Source organism: Zingiber officinale, chromosome 1A (assembly GCF_018446385.1).
Source record: "Zingiber officinale cultivar Zhangliang chromosome 1A, Zo_v1.1, whole genome shotgun sequence".
Taxonomy (NCBI): domain Eukaryota; kingdom Viridiplantae; phylum Streptophyta; class Magnoliopsida; order Zingiberales; family Zingiberaceae; genus Zingiber; species Zingiber officinale.
The window spans coordinates 188,171,943-188,185,757 of NC_055987.1; the positions used below are offsets into that span (position 1 = coordinate 188,171,943).

The following is a 13,815-nucleotide window of genomic DNA, read 5'->3' on the forward strand; positions in this document are numbered from 1 at the left end:
CCTTGGTCCACTCTTGGAGAGTCTCTAAATTTAAAAGGATGTGATATACAACAATTGCCTTCCATAGAGGTTAATGGTGGGATACAATCAATATAGTCAAAGCTAATAGTTGAGTCTTTGGAACTACTGGTGATATTATTGTTGATTTACCTAGTGTCAATTGTAATTACAATAATGGTGATTATAATAGTTGTTACCGCGGCCAGTGGTTGTAACTAAACTAATTGTTGAGACTAGAGATGGTGAATTTAAGAATATAAATATAGAAATGGGTTCATTTTCTAATAGCTCTTGCTTTTGATAAAAGTGGTTAGCCAATCAATCTTGACAAAGTATAAGGGTAGGAGGTTCCTATTCAAATCCCGCCCGTGGTAATGATATTATCTCATGAATCCATATGTTAGGTTTGAACTAATTAAGTTGGGAATATTCAACCACACATGAAGGGAGGATATCAAGAATGTAAAATATATAATTGCGTCCCTTTCCCAACAATTTGAGTTTTAGTATAAGTGGTTAGCTAATCAATGACAGTGAAATCAACATTTTACCTATCGATAATATTATATAATGGTAATAATGATGGTGGAGGTAATGGGTAATACTGACAACTGAAATGGCAGTGATAGTTGCGAGTTAGATGATGAGATGAGTGCGTGTGACTGTGTGTGATGCTTAAATGTTTCCTATGCTCCAAGGACTTCCTATTACTGCATGTTTTTTTTAGCTAACACTCAGTCCTTTGGGCCTATTAATCCTGAGAATGACCAATTCAGTTTCATGGATATTTTTCATTAGACATCAAAGTAAATCCGAAAGTATTTGTAATGGGTGACCTAACAGTCTAACATTCCAAATTTATCATCCCACTGGAGAAAAATATCTCGAAGTGCGCCGTAGCTAAGAATCGAATTGTTGGTACTTAGGAGACTGCATGACTCAAAAATCCTATTATTGTATGTTTGGAGCAAAAGGTGATATCACTCACCCTAAGCGATATAGTATCGCCGGCTCTACAAGAAGATAGAGACAAATTTACCCTTGCGCAATGAACCTGTGCTCGAGGAAGATATTGTCATTTTGATTAGGAGTTTTTTTTTTAATAGAGTGATTTGTTTTTTTTTTGGTGAAACAATGAACCTACAAATTTGTGAAATAGAATATTATATTTTGTTAATCATGAGTGATTGTTATAAAGTGATCAAATGTTTTTACAAACGCACTTTAATAGTTGTGCACTTATAAAAAATTATTAGATGAGATTACAAGTCCAGTCCTTCGGACTCAAAAAGAAAAACTCATATATATGCCATTTCCACTAATAAAATATGATTATATTAAACTTTTAATATTCATTTTTATGTTTTTCCACTAGAGCAATGTATGCATTGGGATACCTTTGCAGGTGTTTTTAACAAAAATACTTTAGTAATCATCCGTCTTAAAGCATCAACTGTTTTTTACAAGTTCTTTGGTCTTCAATCGTAGGGGAAAATAGGATAAAATCTACCATTTGACCATCTCATGAAAGGACAAGATTTCAAAAATACATTAGTAATAATCCATTTTAAAGCATCGACTGTTTTTACAAGTCCTTTGCTCTTCAATCATAGGTAATGGTGTAGCCAAGATCTTCAACTATCATGGGCTAAATTACCGAAATAATAATATTTACATGTATAATGAACATTTATCAAGCATCTAATATACATAGTTCAAATTTCATACAAATTATTTCAATATCTATTTAAGTTGTGCTCGATGAGATTTTAGAGTACAAGACAAATGTCGTTCTATGTAGAGAATCATGCAATTAGACAGTAAATCATCATCCATCTTGTTGCGATGTGTCATTTTGAGAAATTTCATGGCTGAAAAGGCTCTCTCTGTCATTGCATTTGATACAGGAAGAGTCAATACAAAATGAATCAATCTCTAAATCATAACATAACTCTCAGCTTTTTTTGTCACAATCATTTCTTTATATAATGTAGAAACAGTAGAAATTTGTTGAAACTTTGGGTCGCAAACTATGTCAAATTGATAGTGTTCCAATTCAGCTTTCAAAGCATGAATTTCTTATTGAGTGAAATCTACAAGATAAAATTTTGATGCAAGTTCACAAATGTCGCTCACATTAAATTTTTTTAAATGAATCAGTAGGATCCAAAGTTGAACAAAGAGTAGTTCCATTATTGCCTTGCTGAATCTACAATTTAGTTCAATCACTTGAAAATCTATTGCAGCATTAAAAATATCATTGTGATAATGATGCTCAACTGTGACATGATCTCGTTGTTGACAATAACGACTAACTTTATAACGACTCATATCAAACATCTCAATATTATGTCGTTCAAAAAAAGCCTTTGCTTTTTTTAAAAAAAATAATCATCCCAACCATCTTCTCTAAATTTTAGAAGGATGACTTGTGATTGACACAAATTTTAAAGCATTTAGAATGTCTTGTAATTTATTTTATAGATCTTGACAATGAGTGTAGGTGGTTTTTAGATTTTTTCCATAAAAACAATACAAATTCAAAACTCATAATTATGTTACATAAATCACTAGCTTCCCCATGTATTGCACCATTTGGTCCATTTTCACTGAGATTTCCAAGGATCTTGTAAGTTGCTATATACATGTCTATCAAGTTTCCAACGTAATCATAATGAGAGCTCAAACGAGTAGCAAAGGTCTATACAATGTACCAATTTGATTAGTCCCTTACCATACTCACGTTTACCAATAGCCAACATATATGCAATTTTTTCTTGTTAAGAAAATTGTTAATCACTAAGACGTTTAGGAGACAAGATGACGAAGTTGACAATGGAAGTTAAATAAGAAAAGAATTGTTACATAGAAGGCACATCCTGAGCAACTGCAATCAATGTTAATGGTAAACGATGAGCAAAACAATGTACATAATAGGCATATGGACAATCTCTAAGAAATAATGCTTGAAGCTCATTCCAATCACCATGCATATTACTAGCACTATCGTATCGTTGTCCCCTCATGTTGTGGATTTGAATATTGTGCTGAACAAAGATGCTAGAAATCAGTTTCTTAAGGCTTGCTGATGTTGTGTCCTCAACACTCAAAATCTCAAAGAAACGTTCCACCAAAATATCAAAATTATTACAATTTTTAACCCAATTACTCCTTTTTAGATTCATCTTAAGTTTCATCAACAAGAATATAAAACTTGGCATCTCTCAATTCACCTCAAATCATTGTTCTCATTTTATTAGCAAGAATATGTAATATTTTCTTTTAAATTTGCGGAGAAGTATATTTAACATTTTACTAAGCATTATGTAACACAACTTTTACAATTTCATCATTTAAATATGTTTGAAATTTCAACAATTCAATAAAATTTTTATCATCATGGCCTCCTTGAGTTGCAAACCATAATAAATCTTCAATCGTTGCCTTTAGACGCAACCTTTCTGTTCAATTTCTTTCATTGATTAAGCATTCATCACTTTGTCAATATTTTACTTTGGTTTCATCATAACTAAAACATATTTCACATCTATTGTGTGATGAAGACAATGAACCAACATGAATAAGATGCATATTTTTCTTCATCATTAGTTCTCTTCTAACTGTTAAATCCTTCAGAAATAAGTGTAGAACGAGCAATTACTTGTATTCTAAAAAAGAAAGCATGGAAAATAATGTTTTGTCCTTTAAAGGTGAATATTTTAACTAAAGAAATTGTTTGAACTAAACATATTGAAATCAACAATTTTGCTTTCTAATTTTTATTCTTGGATACTCAGCAATTTTGAGTTGATAAGATCATATTTGATATATGCTCTTATAATCTTATCATGCTCATTATCAGAGTATTCACAAATTTATTTTCGTAATTTTGAATCTCGTTCAATAGAAGAAATATCAAATTCTTCCTCTCTTTATTCTATTGGCCTAGATACATAAGGAGGTTGTAAATCAGAAGTAAAGGATCCAACTATTGGTCTCAAAGGTATATCACATTACGATTAATTATCAGATTTAGATTGATCATTTCTCTTCCTAAAAAATAATAGTAATATTTTTGATTTTTTATTTGAAGGTTGTTGGTGCTCCATTTATATATAAAGATAAAAGGAAAAATTTGCATGCAGTCCCCATTGGCAAACACAACTTTGCATGCACTTCCCATTGATAAAATTCTTTGTTTTCACTCCCTAGTCTAATATACTTACCTAATTGCCCCTGATATTTTAAGTATAAAAAATCTAAAAATGAGTATAAATTCTCTTAAATTCAGTACATTAAACTATAATCTAGTATATTTTTTATCAAATTGAGTACGATTCTTTTTCCACCTCAATTGAATGGAAAATATACTAGATTTTCTTTAAATGGTACTCAATTGGATGGAAAATATACTAGATTTTCTTTAAATGATACTCAATTGGATAAAAAATATACTAGATTTTTTTCAAATGGTACTGAATTTAGGAGGAATTATATTAAATAGGAAAAAAGTCATACTCAATTTAATAGAAAATATACTCGATTCTAGTGTAAAATGCTGAATTTAATAGGAATTATACTCATTTTTAGACTATTTATATCTAAAAAAATATGAAGAGCAATTTTAATAAAAAATATACTCGAATATACTAGATTTTTTTAAAATGATACTCAATTGGATAGAAAATATACTAGATTTTATTTAAATGATACTTAATTGGATAGAAATTATATTAAAATAGAAAAAAAATATACTCAATTTAATCGAAAATATAGTCGATTCTAATGTAAAGTACCGAATTTAAGATGAATTATATTCATTTTTTTGACCTTTTGTACCTAAAAAATCTGAGGGGCAATTAGGTCATAATATTTGTATGAGGTGGTTGAAGCAAATAAAACTTTGCATAAACAAAGTTTTTTATGAGTGGGGATTGCATGCAAAATTCAAGTTATGATTGGGGATTTTTCTCTAATACAAATTAATTATTTATAACCTTTAAATAAAAAATGACTACCAATCAATTATAATAAACTTAATTATATTATTCATTTTATAGCAAATTCAAACATAATAATAAATCAATTTATTTTATTCATTTTATAACAAACTCAAACATAATAATAAATTAATTTATAATATCATGACATTCCCAAATATTAGTCATAATTTTCAGATAATTTAAAAAATTCAAATAATTTAAAATAAAATCATAACTAAAAATCTAAAATTACATATAATTTGCCACTTACAAATAAAAGAAGCTGACTACCTACTCGTAAAACCTAGTGCTGAAACTTGAAATAATGAAATAAAAAAATAAAACTTAAAAAGGAACAAATATGCAAATTGAAAATGTAAATGCAGTCGGCATTGTCTACTTATGTCTGGGAAGAATGTAAATTGAAAGAAAAAACAATGGAAAATTTTAAAATTTACGGTGGCGACTGTAACTGAGAAAAGGGTTGCAAAATAAAACCCAATTACTAAACTGGAAAAAGGAACAGAAAGGAAAGGAGATGACCGTAGACTCATGATGTTGAATGGCTTGAAAAACAAAACCTAGCTGAGCGACTCCTATTGTTGTTCTGAGATTGTGCTTTCTACAATTCGCTGCTCCTCAATGTGTCGAACGTTGTCGTTTAGTCAGTAGGGTTGGGCTTCGTTTATGATCGACTGGGCTGTTTTCAATTGGGTTGGCTTATTCATAGTGGAAAATGGGATGAAATCTACCTTTTGACCATCTCACGAAAGCACAAGATTTCCAAGTTCGTCAGAATAGAATCATACAATCTGGTAGCTGTAAACTACGATAGCATTAAAGTATGCACAAGTCAGCCTTAATCACTAAAACCTCCAAGCTCATCCACTAACTTATAGTTAAACATGAGACCTGGAGCTCAGAAACAAACAATAAGGCCGCCTACAAGTTATTTCCAGCTCCACATCGCCAGATTCTCAATACAAGAAACAGTTTAGTAATCAGTGGCCAAAAATCTGGATCGAACCTTCATCTTTCTGTGCTCAACTTGAAGCCGTTAGCTCACTGCAAACTGGAACTAGGATTGTAGTAGATGGAGGCATTAGGCCATGCTCCATCCCAGAACTCAGAAAAGTAGTTTGACAGCGTCGCCGGCGCTGCCCAGCTCTCGAAGCCGGCGCTGCCATTTGGACTCTGTAACTCCAGTCCATGAGCACCAATCGTGGAGGTGCTCGCGTAGTTTGGGACGCCGAGCAGCGAGCTGAAGCTTGCAGTACTACCAATGAGTCGCGGGTCGACGTCGAGCGACGGGTAGAGGATGCAGACCGGTTCGGGCTTCGCTAGGTGGCGGCGCTTGGAGCCGGGAACATGGGCGGAGGGAGAGAAGGAGGCGGTGGGGCGTTTGGCGTTCTTGCGAGTGCCGCCTCCGACGGGGACGTTGCGGAGGACGCCGCCTTTGGTCCAGTAGCGCTGGCAGCTCTTGCAGAAGTGGCGCGGCTGCGAGAGGTTGTAGTTGTTGTAGTAGCAGAACTTGGTGTCCGTGGACTCGCACCGCGGGCACCGCAGGTTCTCCTCTGGCTCTGTAACCGGCGGCGGAACGTCTTTCGCCGGGTTCCGCAACATCACGGCAGTGGCGGATTTGGATCGGAGCTTTATCACCAAAATCTGATCTTGGAAGAGTTTTGTAGGGGTTTGTGTTTGTAGCGGGGGGAGTCGTAGGCCTGCAACGTAGCTACGGCCTAGTGGCAATTAGTGTCGGAGACGGTGGCAGCTGCGTGGCGTCCCGAGAGATTTCGGCTCGAGGGCCGACGCGATTCGATCACGAAACAGAACGGCCACGTCCCGCCGTCCCGTGAGGCGGCGACGTGGGCGAAGTATGCGGCGAACGGACGGCGCGGATCCAGGACAGGGCGCCCCGTCGCCGTCGGTTTCACTCTGCTCCGTGATTTGGCGCCACGTCGGGCATTCGTGGTAAGTCTGGTGACCTTTAAAATGATCCCCGCATAAATTGAAATACATTCAAAAATAAATTTTAAATATTCGCTTCAGTTGATTAAATCCATTCTTTTTTTAAAAAAAAAATCCAACCAAATAAGGCCTTCTGCAAGAGTGAGACTGGGTCTATTAGACAGATAGAACAAGTAATTTTAAGAAAGAACTAGTCTTAAGTCATCAAATGAAACGAGATACTTAATCAAATTCTTATAAAGAGTTTAATAAATTGTTATACAAATTGTCATTCGAGACTTATTAAGCATTATTACACGATTCTAGTAGTTTAGTTCTACCATGCATGCTTCCAGGAACAACTGACGTGGAACGTAAAGATATCCTTATTGACGTGGGAATGATTCATTTTCTCTTAAAAGGTCATATTCATGCATTCCTCCCTTACGCTCTCAAACAATTTGCTGCTCAAATATCTTTCCCCACCACTCGGGAAAATTGTGACGATCATCTTCCCTTCATTTTCTTGCTTGCTTGCAATCTGCACTAACAATCACAATAATGAGCAACTAGAAAATCAAAGAAACAGACAAAAAAGTTCATGCCAAAAAACAACAACAGTACTCGCCTTTAGGCATGCAGCTAAATTGGCACCTGAAGAAATACCAACAAGCAACCCTTCGTCAGTTGCCAATCTTCTCGCTTGGGTCATTGCCTCCTCGCTGGACACTGTGACGACCTCGTCGATGCAAGTCGTATCCAGATTTTCTGGAATAACGCCTGGTCCTACCCCCTGAATATAATGTTTACCAGGTTCACCACCTTGCTCGGAAAACAAATCATAGTCAGTATGCATAACTCCAAATTTTCAGGGAGTTAAAGGTGGATAAACAAGAATATGATGTCAATCTTCTTGGATGCTGATCCCATGTAACATAGATGTACCTGAAACAACTGCACTCTCCATAGGCTCAACACAAACTATTTTCACATTTGGGTTTTTCATCTTGAGATACCTTGCAGTGCCAGTTAGGGTGCCTCCTGAGCCTGGAGCTGCTACAAAAATATCTACCTTGCCTGCTGTATCTTTCCATAGTTCAGGTCCTGGAAGTTGAGAACAAAGAGATTCTATCAAAATATGAAATAAGAGACACACATGAGGAAAATTTATCGTCCTGTTTGGTTGGGACTTGTTTTTCACTCAGTTTCAGCCTTTTAGTTTTCATATAAAAGAAAAATAGTTTTTGAAACCAATAAGATCTTGAAATGTGAAACAAAAGACTGATGCAATGATAAAAAATACTGTAAGGTGATCTACTGTTAGCAAAGCAATTCAGGAAAGATTATTGTATAAAAACTCTGAAAAAGGTATCATGGTAAAGGTGAAAGTATATTGTTAAGGTTCTAGGAAGATTTGGGCCTTCATCAGCTAATCTATTTCAAGAGATACTTTAAATGACAAAAAGGCAGTAGATATCTCATATCTCAGGCTCTTTGTTAGAAAATTTGAGCGCACAGAAACCAGACGTGTGCAAGTATTGTCCAGAAAGTCATACCAGTGCCCCTGAAGTGAGCTTCAGGATTTGCCAGGTTTGTAAACTGATCGATTTCATAGACATCAGGAATGCTTTCCTTTAGTTTGTCCACACGATCAATCATTCCCTGAATGCCTAATTCAGGATCTGAAAGGAAAGCAGACATTTAAAACAATCAAGCTATGTGCGTAGAACATAATCGACAATATTTATGCTATGATGGTGAGTGATAAAATTTTTGAAGCAATAGAAAGCATTTGAAAAATATGTCTTAGCAGTTAAGAAGATAGAACCCTGATTAGTTCCTAAAACTATGAGAAACTCTTCACTAGATGTTCTCATCTTATATTGCAACACAAAATATCTGAGGCTTGACTATCAGAAGCTTACTAAAAAATTTACATGCATGGTTTGAAAATTGTATGTCAGTTTTGGAGCCTTGAAATGAATTTCATGACCAGACAAATTTTTTAGTCTATCGTTAGGTATCGTTTTGACCAACTTCCTAGGTCATGACAAATAATGATATTGAGCAAGGAAAATCATTCACAGTTCATAGTGCTAGAAAATAACATCCCGCAAGATAAAATTATATAAAAGTGGAATTGCAATAAGAGTAATTGTTACTAATTAAAATAAGGCAAAAAGCGATTACCAGTCAGTGATATTTCAGCTCCCAAATATCTCAATAGAATTAGTTTCTCCAATGAGTATTTGGCTGGCACCACTGCAATGAATTTGTAACCTTTTCCGATAGCTGTGCACATCAAACCAATTCCAAGATTTCCACTTGTAGCCGCCAATAATGTACTAACACCTGGAGTTAGAAGGCCCTTTTCCTCCGCATCTTCTATCATTCTAGAGAATGCATACAGACAATGAGGAAACAATTTGAAAAATGATAACTTTTAAATAAGAAGAATACTCAAGTGTAATATAGGAACCATAAAAATCTTATCAGCTTAATTAACAAGAATATCCTTGTTAGCTTAATTAACAAGACCTTGAAGATGCAGGCTGTTAAATAACCACTAGTTTGGAACCAATTCCCAAAAGGAAAAGAATTTCAATGAATGATATAAGAATTTGAAGTAAAATAATTGCTTTCTCGGAGAAATAAGAAATGGGAGTCCTATCATGATATTTACAAAATCACACTTAATGCTGTATTTTGGAAGTATTGATTAATTAGTTCACCATGGACACAAAGGTATGCAACTGTGAGAAGGGAATCTGGAAATACAAGTACAACAGCTCCTCATGGGATTAAAAAGCCAATATTCCTATCCAGTTCATAATTCAGTGACTTCAAAATTCAAGCAAAAACTGTTTGAGTCTGAATTCCAATTCATGATTTTAAGAAGAAATCTGTGTGACATTTTGTCTAATGTATCAGAAATTCAAACATACACATTAGGTTTTACAAACTGGAGAATTGACATGCAAGATTTGCTGCTTCAAATTACCATATTCTTTTATTTGGTTGGGAATAGTGTGTGTCGGATATGACTGTTTCTAGGAGTTTTTACATGACCAATAGGGCTGTTGAGGGTCCACTTGAATTGTTGGTTTTGTAGCTATTCCTACGTGGTAAGGCAATTTCCGGGTAAGCAACTTTAAATCATGTGTAAAAATAACAAGCAAGCTAAAAAGAAATACACGATATCCATATAACCTATAAAAAATAACCATTTAGCAAGGAGAAAAGGCTACGCTGAGAATTTGAAAATAGCATCATTCCTCTTAGACAATAATCAATCAAGCATAAGATTATGTTCTTGCAAATTGGCAGAATCTGTACATAGAAATGAATAAGATTTGTTGGTGACAAACAACCTGAGAGCACTACGGTCTTTTACAGATGAGAGGGGTTGATATGTTTCCATCTTCCCAATCAACCGAACATTTAGTCCCTCTTTGGCGACAATCCGTTTTAGTTCGATAAGTGGTGTCCAACCTATGAGCTGAATGAATTGACACATGATTTATTTTCTTGCCAACTTGAATAATAATTACCAAGGCATGTTGGCTAATCCTTTTAGAAATATAAATGCATAGAATGAGACTAATGAAATTTCATGAACCTCAGAGAAAAGTATGACAGTCTATCCAGAACAGAGGCAACCTTAAATTACTTGGAAAACAAAACAAAACAAGAGAACTTTAAGAACAAAGATACTATTAAGTAGATGTACAATAATATAACATGTAACTAATAGATGGATATTTGTCTTCCTTTTCTATTGAGAAGATAGACATTTATCTTTGTGGGATCATTCTCATTTCAAGTTAGATATAAACAAAACATATACTTTTTGGAATGTTCTTTTTTTTTTTTTTTTTTTTTGTATATTTACAATTAATGAATCAACAGTAAGAGAACATGAGTAAAGCGATCATGAAAAATTTGTTCTCTTTCAGCATTGAATTCTCAAAATTCCAGGAGAAAACAAATTGTCATAGTCATTTAAGATGCAAGCTACCATGTGTATTCTTATGAATGAGTTGATGTTGTCCCCTCGGATGGGTCTAGTGGCTAGCGCATGAAGTGTTGCCACAATGAGGTCTGGGATTCGAATCTCGGCAAAGCCGAGGTAAATACCTCCCTTATGTGCTAGTCACTATTCCAAAGGCTAGTAGCCGCCCGTGATTTACCTCCTCCGTGTTGGTCCTGGGACGGGTTGGCGGGGGCACTGGGGGCGAGCGTATTTGCCTTTTGCCACAATGAATGAGTTGATGTTATTCAAACCACCCGTTTAGTGCATTACAATGAAAATTGTTAGGAGTAACTTGGAAATTATCAGGTCTTTCTTACCTTCCACTAGATAGTTCCCCCTCTAACTAATCTTATATTTATTATTTTTTTAAAAAAAATATTGAACCAGGTAACACCGAACCTGAGGCAACCGGCTCGGCCCCACGAAAGTTTTGAACTAGCTACCAGGGTAAATCGGGAAGCGCTTACGGTGGACAACCCAGAAGCCCAGCATCCCGTGGTTACGCACTCCATTTGAAGGAAAAATCCCTGCAAATGCGATGTAGCTAGGGATCGAACCGCGGATGCCTGAGTGACAAATTGTCGCTCTTCTGCTGCAATGTAGCCCGGGACTTATATTTATTATTTTAGACTCTAGAGTATGTAGTATTTATAATTAGGTCTCTAACACTTAATTCAAGATCAACTTGATTCGAAAATATTATGAGAATCTTATTTTTACAGATATATTCAATTCTAGAATCCTTGGTTAGCAAATTTGCTAATTGATCACTAGAGTCGACTGCTTAGTCGGGAATTTAATATGATTACACCTTTTATCTAATGAAATAACAATCAACCTCTATGTATCTATCTTTTCTTGAAATATTGCATAAACAGTCATATGCATTACAACTTGATTGTCACAATACAACTCCGTTGGCCCTTTGGGAGTATGAACCAACTTTGTCATTAGTTGTTCGATCAAGATGAACGTATATGTCACTAGGGTTATAGTTGTATACCTTTGCACTCGACCTAACTAGGAAAGTCATCTTCTTTTAGCAAATTGAATATTTTCCTAGAAGCCTACTAGGATCCACAACTGCACCTTATCTGAACTTACTGCCTTGATGATCACTCCTGTCATCGTCCGACCGGTCACAACAAAATTATTATACTCTGGTTTTAAGTTGAACTCATGCAAAGTTCACAAATAAAATATCAGGAAACCACTACGTAGCTGATATTCCTATTAGAGTATTAGCAGACAAGTGGCGACTTCTTGACCTCCAACTTGAAATTCCCGTGCTGTGGGGTGAAAAATTCTGAAGAAAGGGAAATCTTTTCCAGAACAAAACCATAGTTTTTACTGATTAGTGTTCAGTTTCATAACAAAGAGCAGCTTGAAGTCACAAGCAGCAAATTCCACAACCTAGGGTTACAAGTATCGAGAACCTCAATTATAGAAATTTGTCACTAACAAGTATATTCCCGAGAAGGCATTCATTCAATTGTAGAGAACCTCGATTGACTGAACTGTCGTAAATCTACCGACTTTAGGAAACAAAAAGAATCCGCAGATAGGAAAACAGACAATAAACACACGATTTAAAACAGGGACAAGAAAGAGAAGAAACTAGTCGGAAGCATCTTCAACGGAGACTATTGTGAGCTCTTTTAATTTTGAATCTTTCCTATGTGTCATCGAAAATTAAGAATCGAACCAGCTTCTAAAGTCTCTCTTTTTTTTCTTTTTTTTTCCATTTTTCGATGGATGCCACAAAAAATCCAAAGAACCTCCTCTCCATTGGAGATGCTCTGATAAAGACAAAGTGATCAAAAATGGGGAATCGGAGTAAGTAAAGAAGATCGAGAGTAGATCGAGAAAGAGAAACACCTGAGTGATGTCAGAGACTATGTTCTCCCTGCCGTCTTCCTCTTCGTGCGCCGGCAAGAACGAAGGAAGCCCTCTCCTCGCATCCATTTCCACAGCCAGTCTAACAGCTTGCCCGGCCAATGTTCCGTGAATCTAGATGGTTTATATATAATAAGGGCCCCTCCCACCTCCTCTCTCTCTCTCTCTCTCTCCCTTTAAAATGACGAATCTGTCCTCTTCTTTTTATTTTTTAAATTTTATTTATTTTCCATTTAATTTTATTTTTAATTAATTTTATTTAAATATAGCTCTCATATTGATATATTTTTTATTTTATTTAGTTTTTATTTAATTTTATTTTTTTAATTAATTCAATTTATTTATTTTTTTATCAATACGATATTTTTTCCAATTTTATTAAATTTTTATTTAATTTTTTAATCAATTTTATTTATTATTTTTTAATCAATACTTTATTTTTATAATTTTATATAACTTTTATTTAGTTTTATTATTTAATTAATTTTATTTATTATTTTTTATCAATACTTTATTTTAAAATTTTATATAAATTTTATGTAGCTTTATTTTTTAATTAATTTTATTTATTATTTTTTCATAATACTTGTATTTTTTTCAATTTATTATTTTTTTAAGTTTTATTTTTTTTATTGATTTTATTTTTTTAAATAAATTTTTTTATTAATTTTTTATCAGTTCTATTTTTTTGAATAATTTTTTATATGTTTATAATAAAAAATATAAAAATATGGATCAAAATAAAAATTATATATTTAAAACTAACAAAAATACTAACAATTAATAATGCACACATTCATAACTTAGGAACAAATATTTTTTTTTCAAATGAAGAGTACATGTAATAATACAATAAAAACACGAAAATATACAAAATTAGAAATTTTAATCAATATTGCATCCAAATTATGTTCCCGGCACGTTTGGTGATGGTGTACCTATTACTTTGTACCATAA

The 13,815-nt window shown here is 34.1% G+C and overlaps 2 protein-coding genes across 2 annotated transcripts; both read right to left on the reverse strand.

Moving 5' to 3' along the window:
* Positions 1-5,478: 5,478 nt before the first annotated feature.
* On the reverse strand, positions 5,479-6,914 carry LOC122038751 (dof zinc finger protein DOF3.1-like). The gene has a single exon (XM_042598673.1). It carries the CDS (start codon positions 6,603-6,605, stop codon positions 6,045-6,047), a length of 561 nt encoding a protein of 186 aa, XP_042454607.1. The 5' UTR covers positions 6,606-6,914; the 3' UTR covers positions 5,479-6,044.
* Positions 6,915-7,159: 245 nt separating this feature from the next.
* LOC122038750 (bifunctional L-3-cyanoalanine synthase/cysteine synthase D1-like) lies at positions 7,160-12,961 on the reverse strand. Its single transcript, XM_042598672.1, has 7 exons — positions 12,841-12,961; positions 10,301-10,428; positions 9,120-9,322; positions 8,486-8,611; positions 7,875-8,033; positions 7,558-7,751; positions 7,160-7,470 (listed from the first exon to the last, which is right to left on the reverse strand). Exons 1-7 carry the CDS (start codon positions 12,925-12,927, stop codon positions 7,345-7,347), a joined length of 1,023 nt encoding a protein of 340 aa, XP_042454606.1. The 5' UTR covers positions 12,928-12,961; the 3' UTR covers positions 7,160-7,344.
* Between the last annotated feature and the right edge of the window lie 854 nt (positions 12,962-13,815).

Excerpts from the sequence above, each read along its gene's own strand:
- LOC122038750 (XM_042598672.1), bottom strand. The coding sequence starts at position 12,927 with ATGGATGCGAGGAGAGGGCTTCCTTCGTTCTTGCCGGCGCACGAAGAG. Across the intron at positions 9,323-10,300 it reads AAAGACCGTAGTGCTCTCAG|AATGATAGAAGATGCGGAGG; the intron begins GTTGTTTGTCAC and ends TGCATTCTCTAG. Across the intron at positions 7,471-7,557 it reads ATTTAGCTGCATGCCTAAAG|ATTGCAAGCAAGCAAGAAAA; the intron begins GCGAGTACTGTT and ends TTGTTAGTGCAG.
- LOC122038751 (XM_042598673.1), bottom strand. The coding sequence starts at position 6,605 with ATGTTGCGGAACCCGGCGAAAGACGTTCCGCCGCCGGTTACAGAGCCA.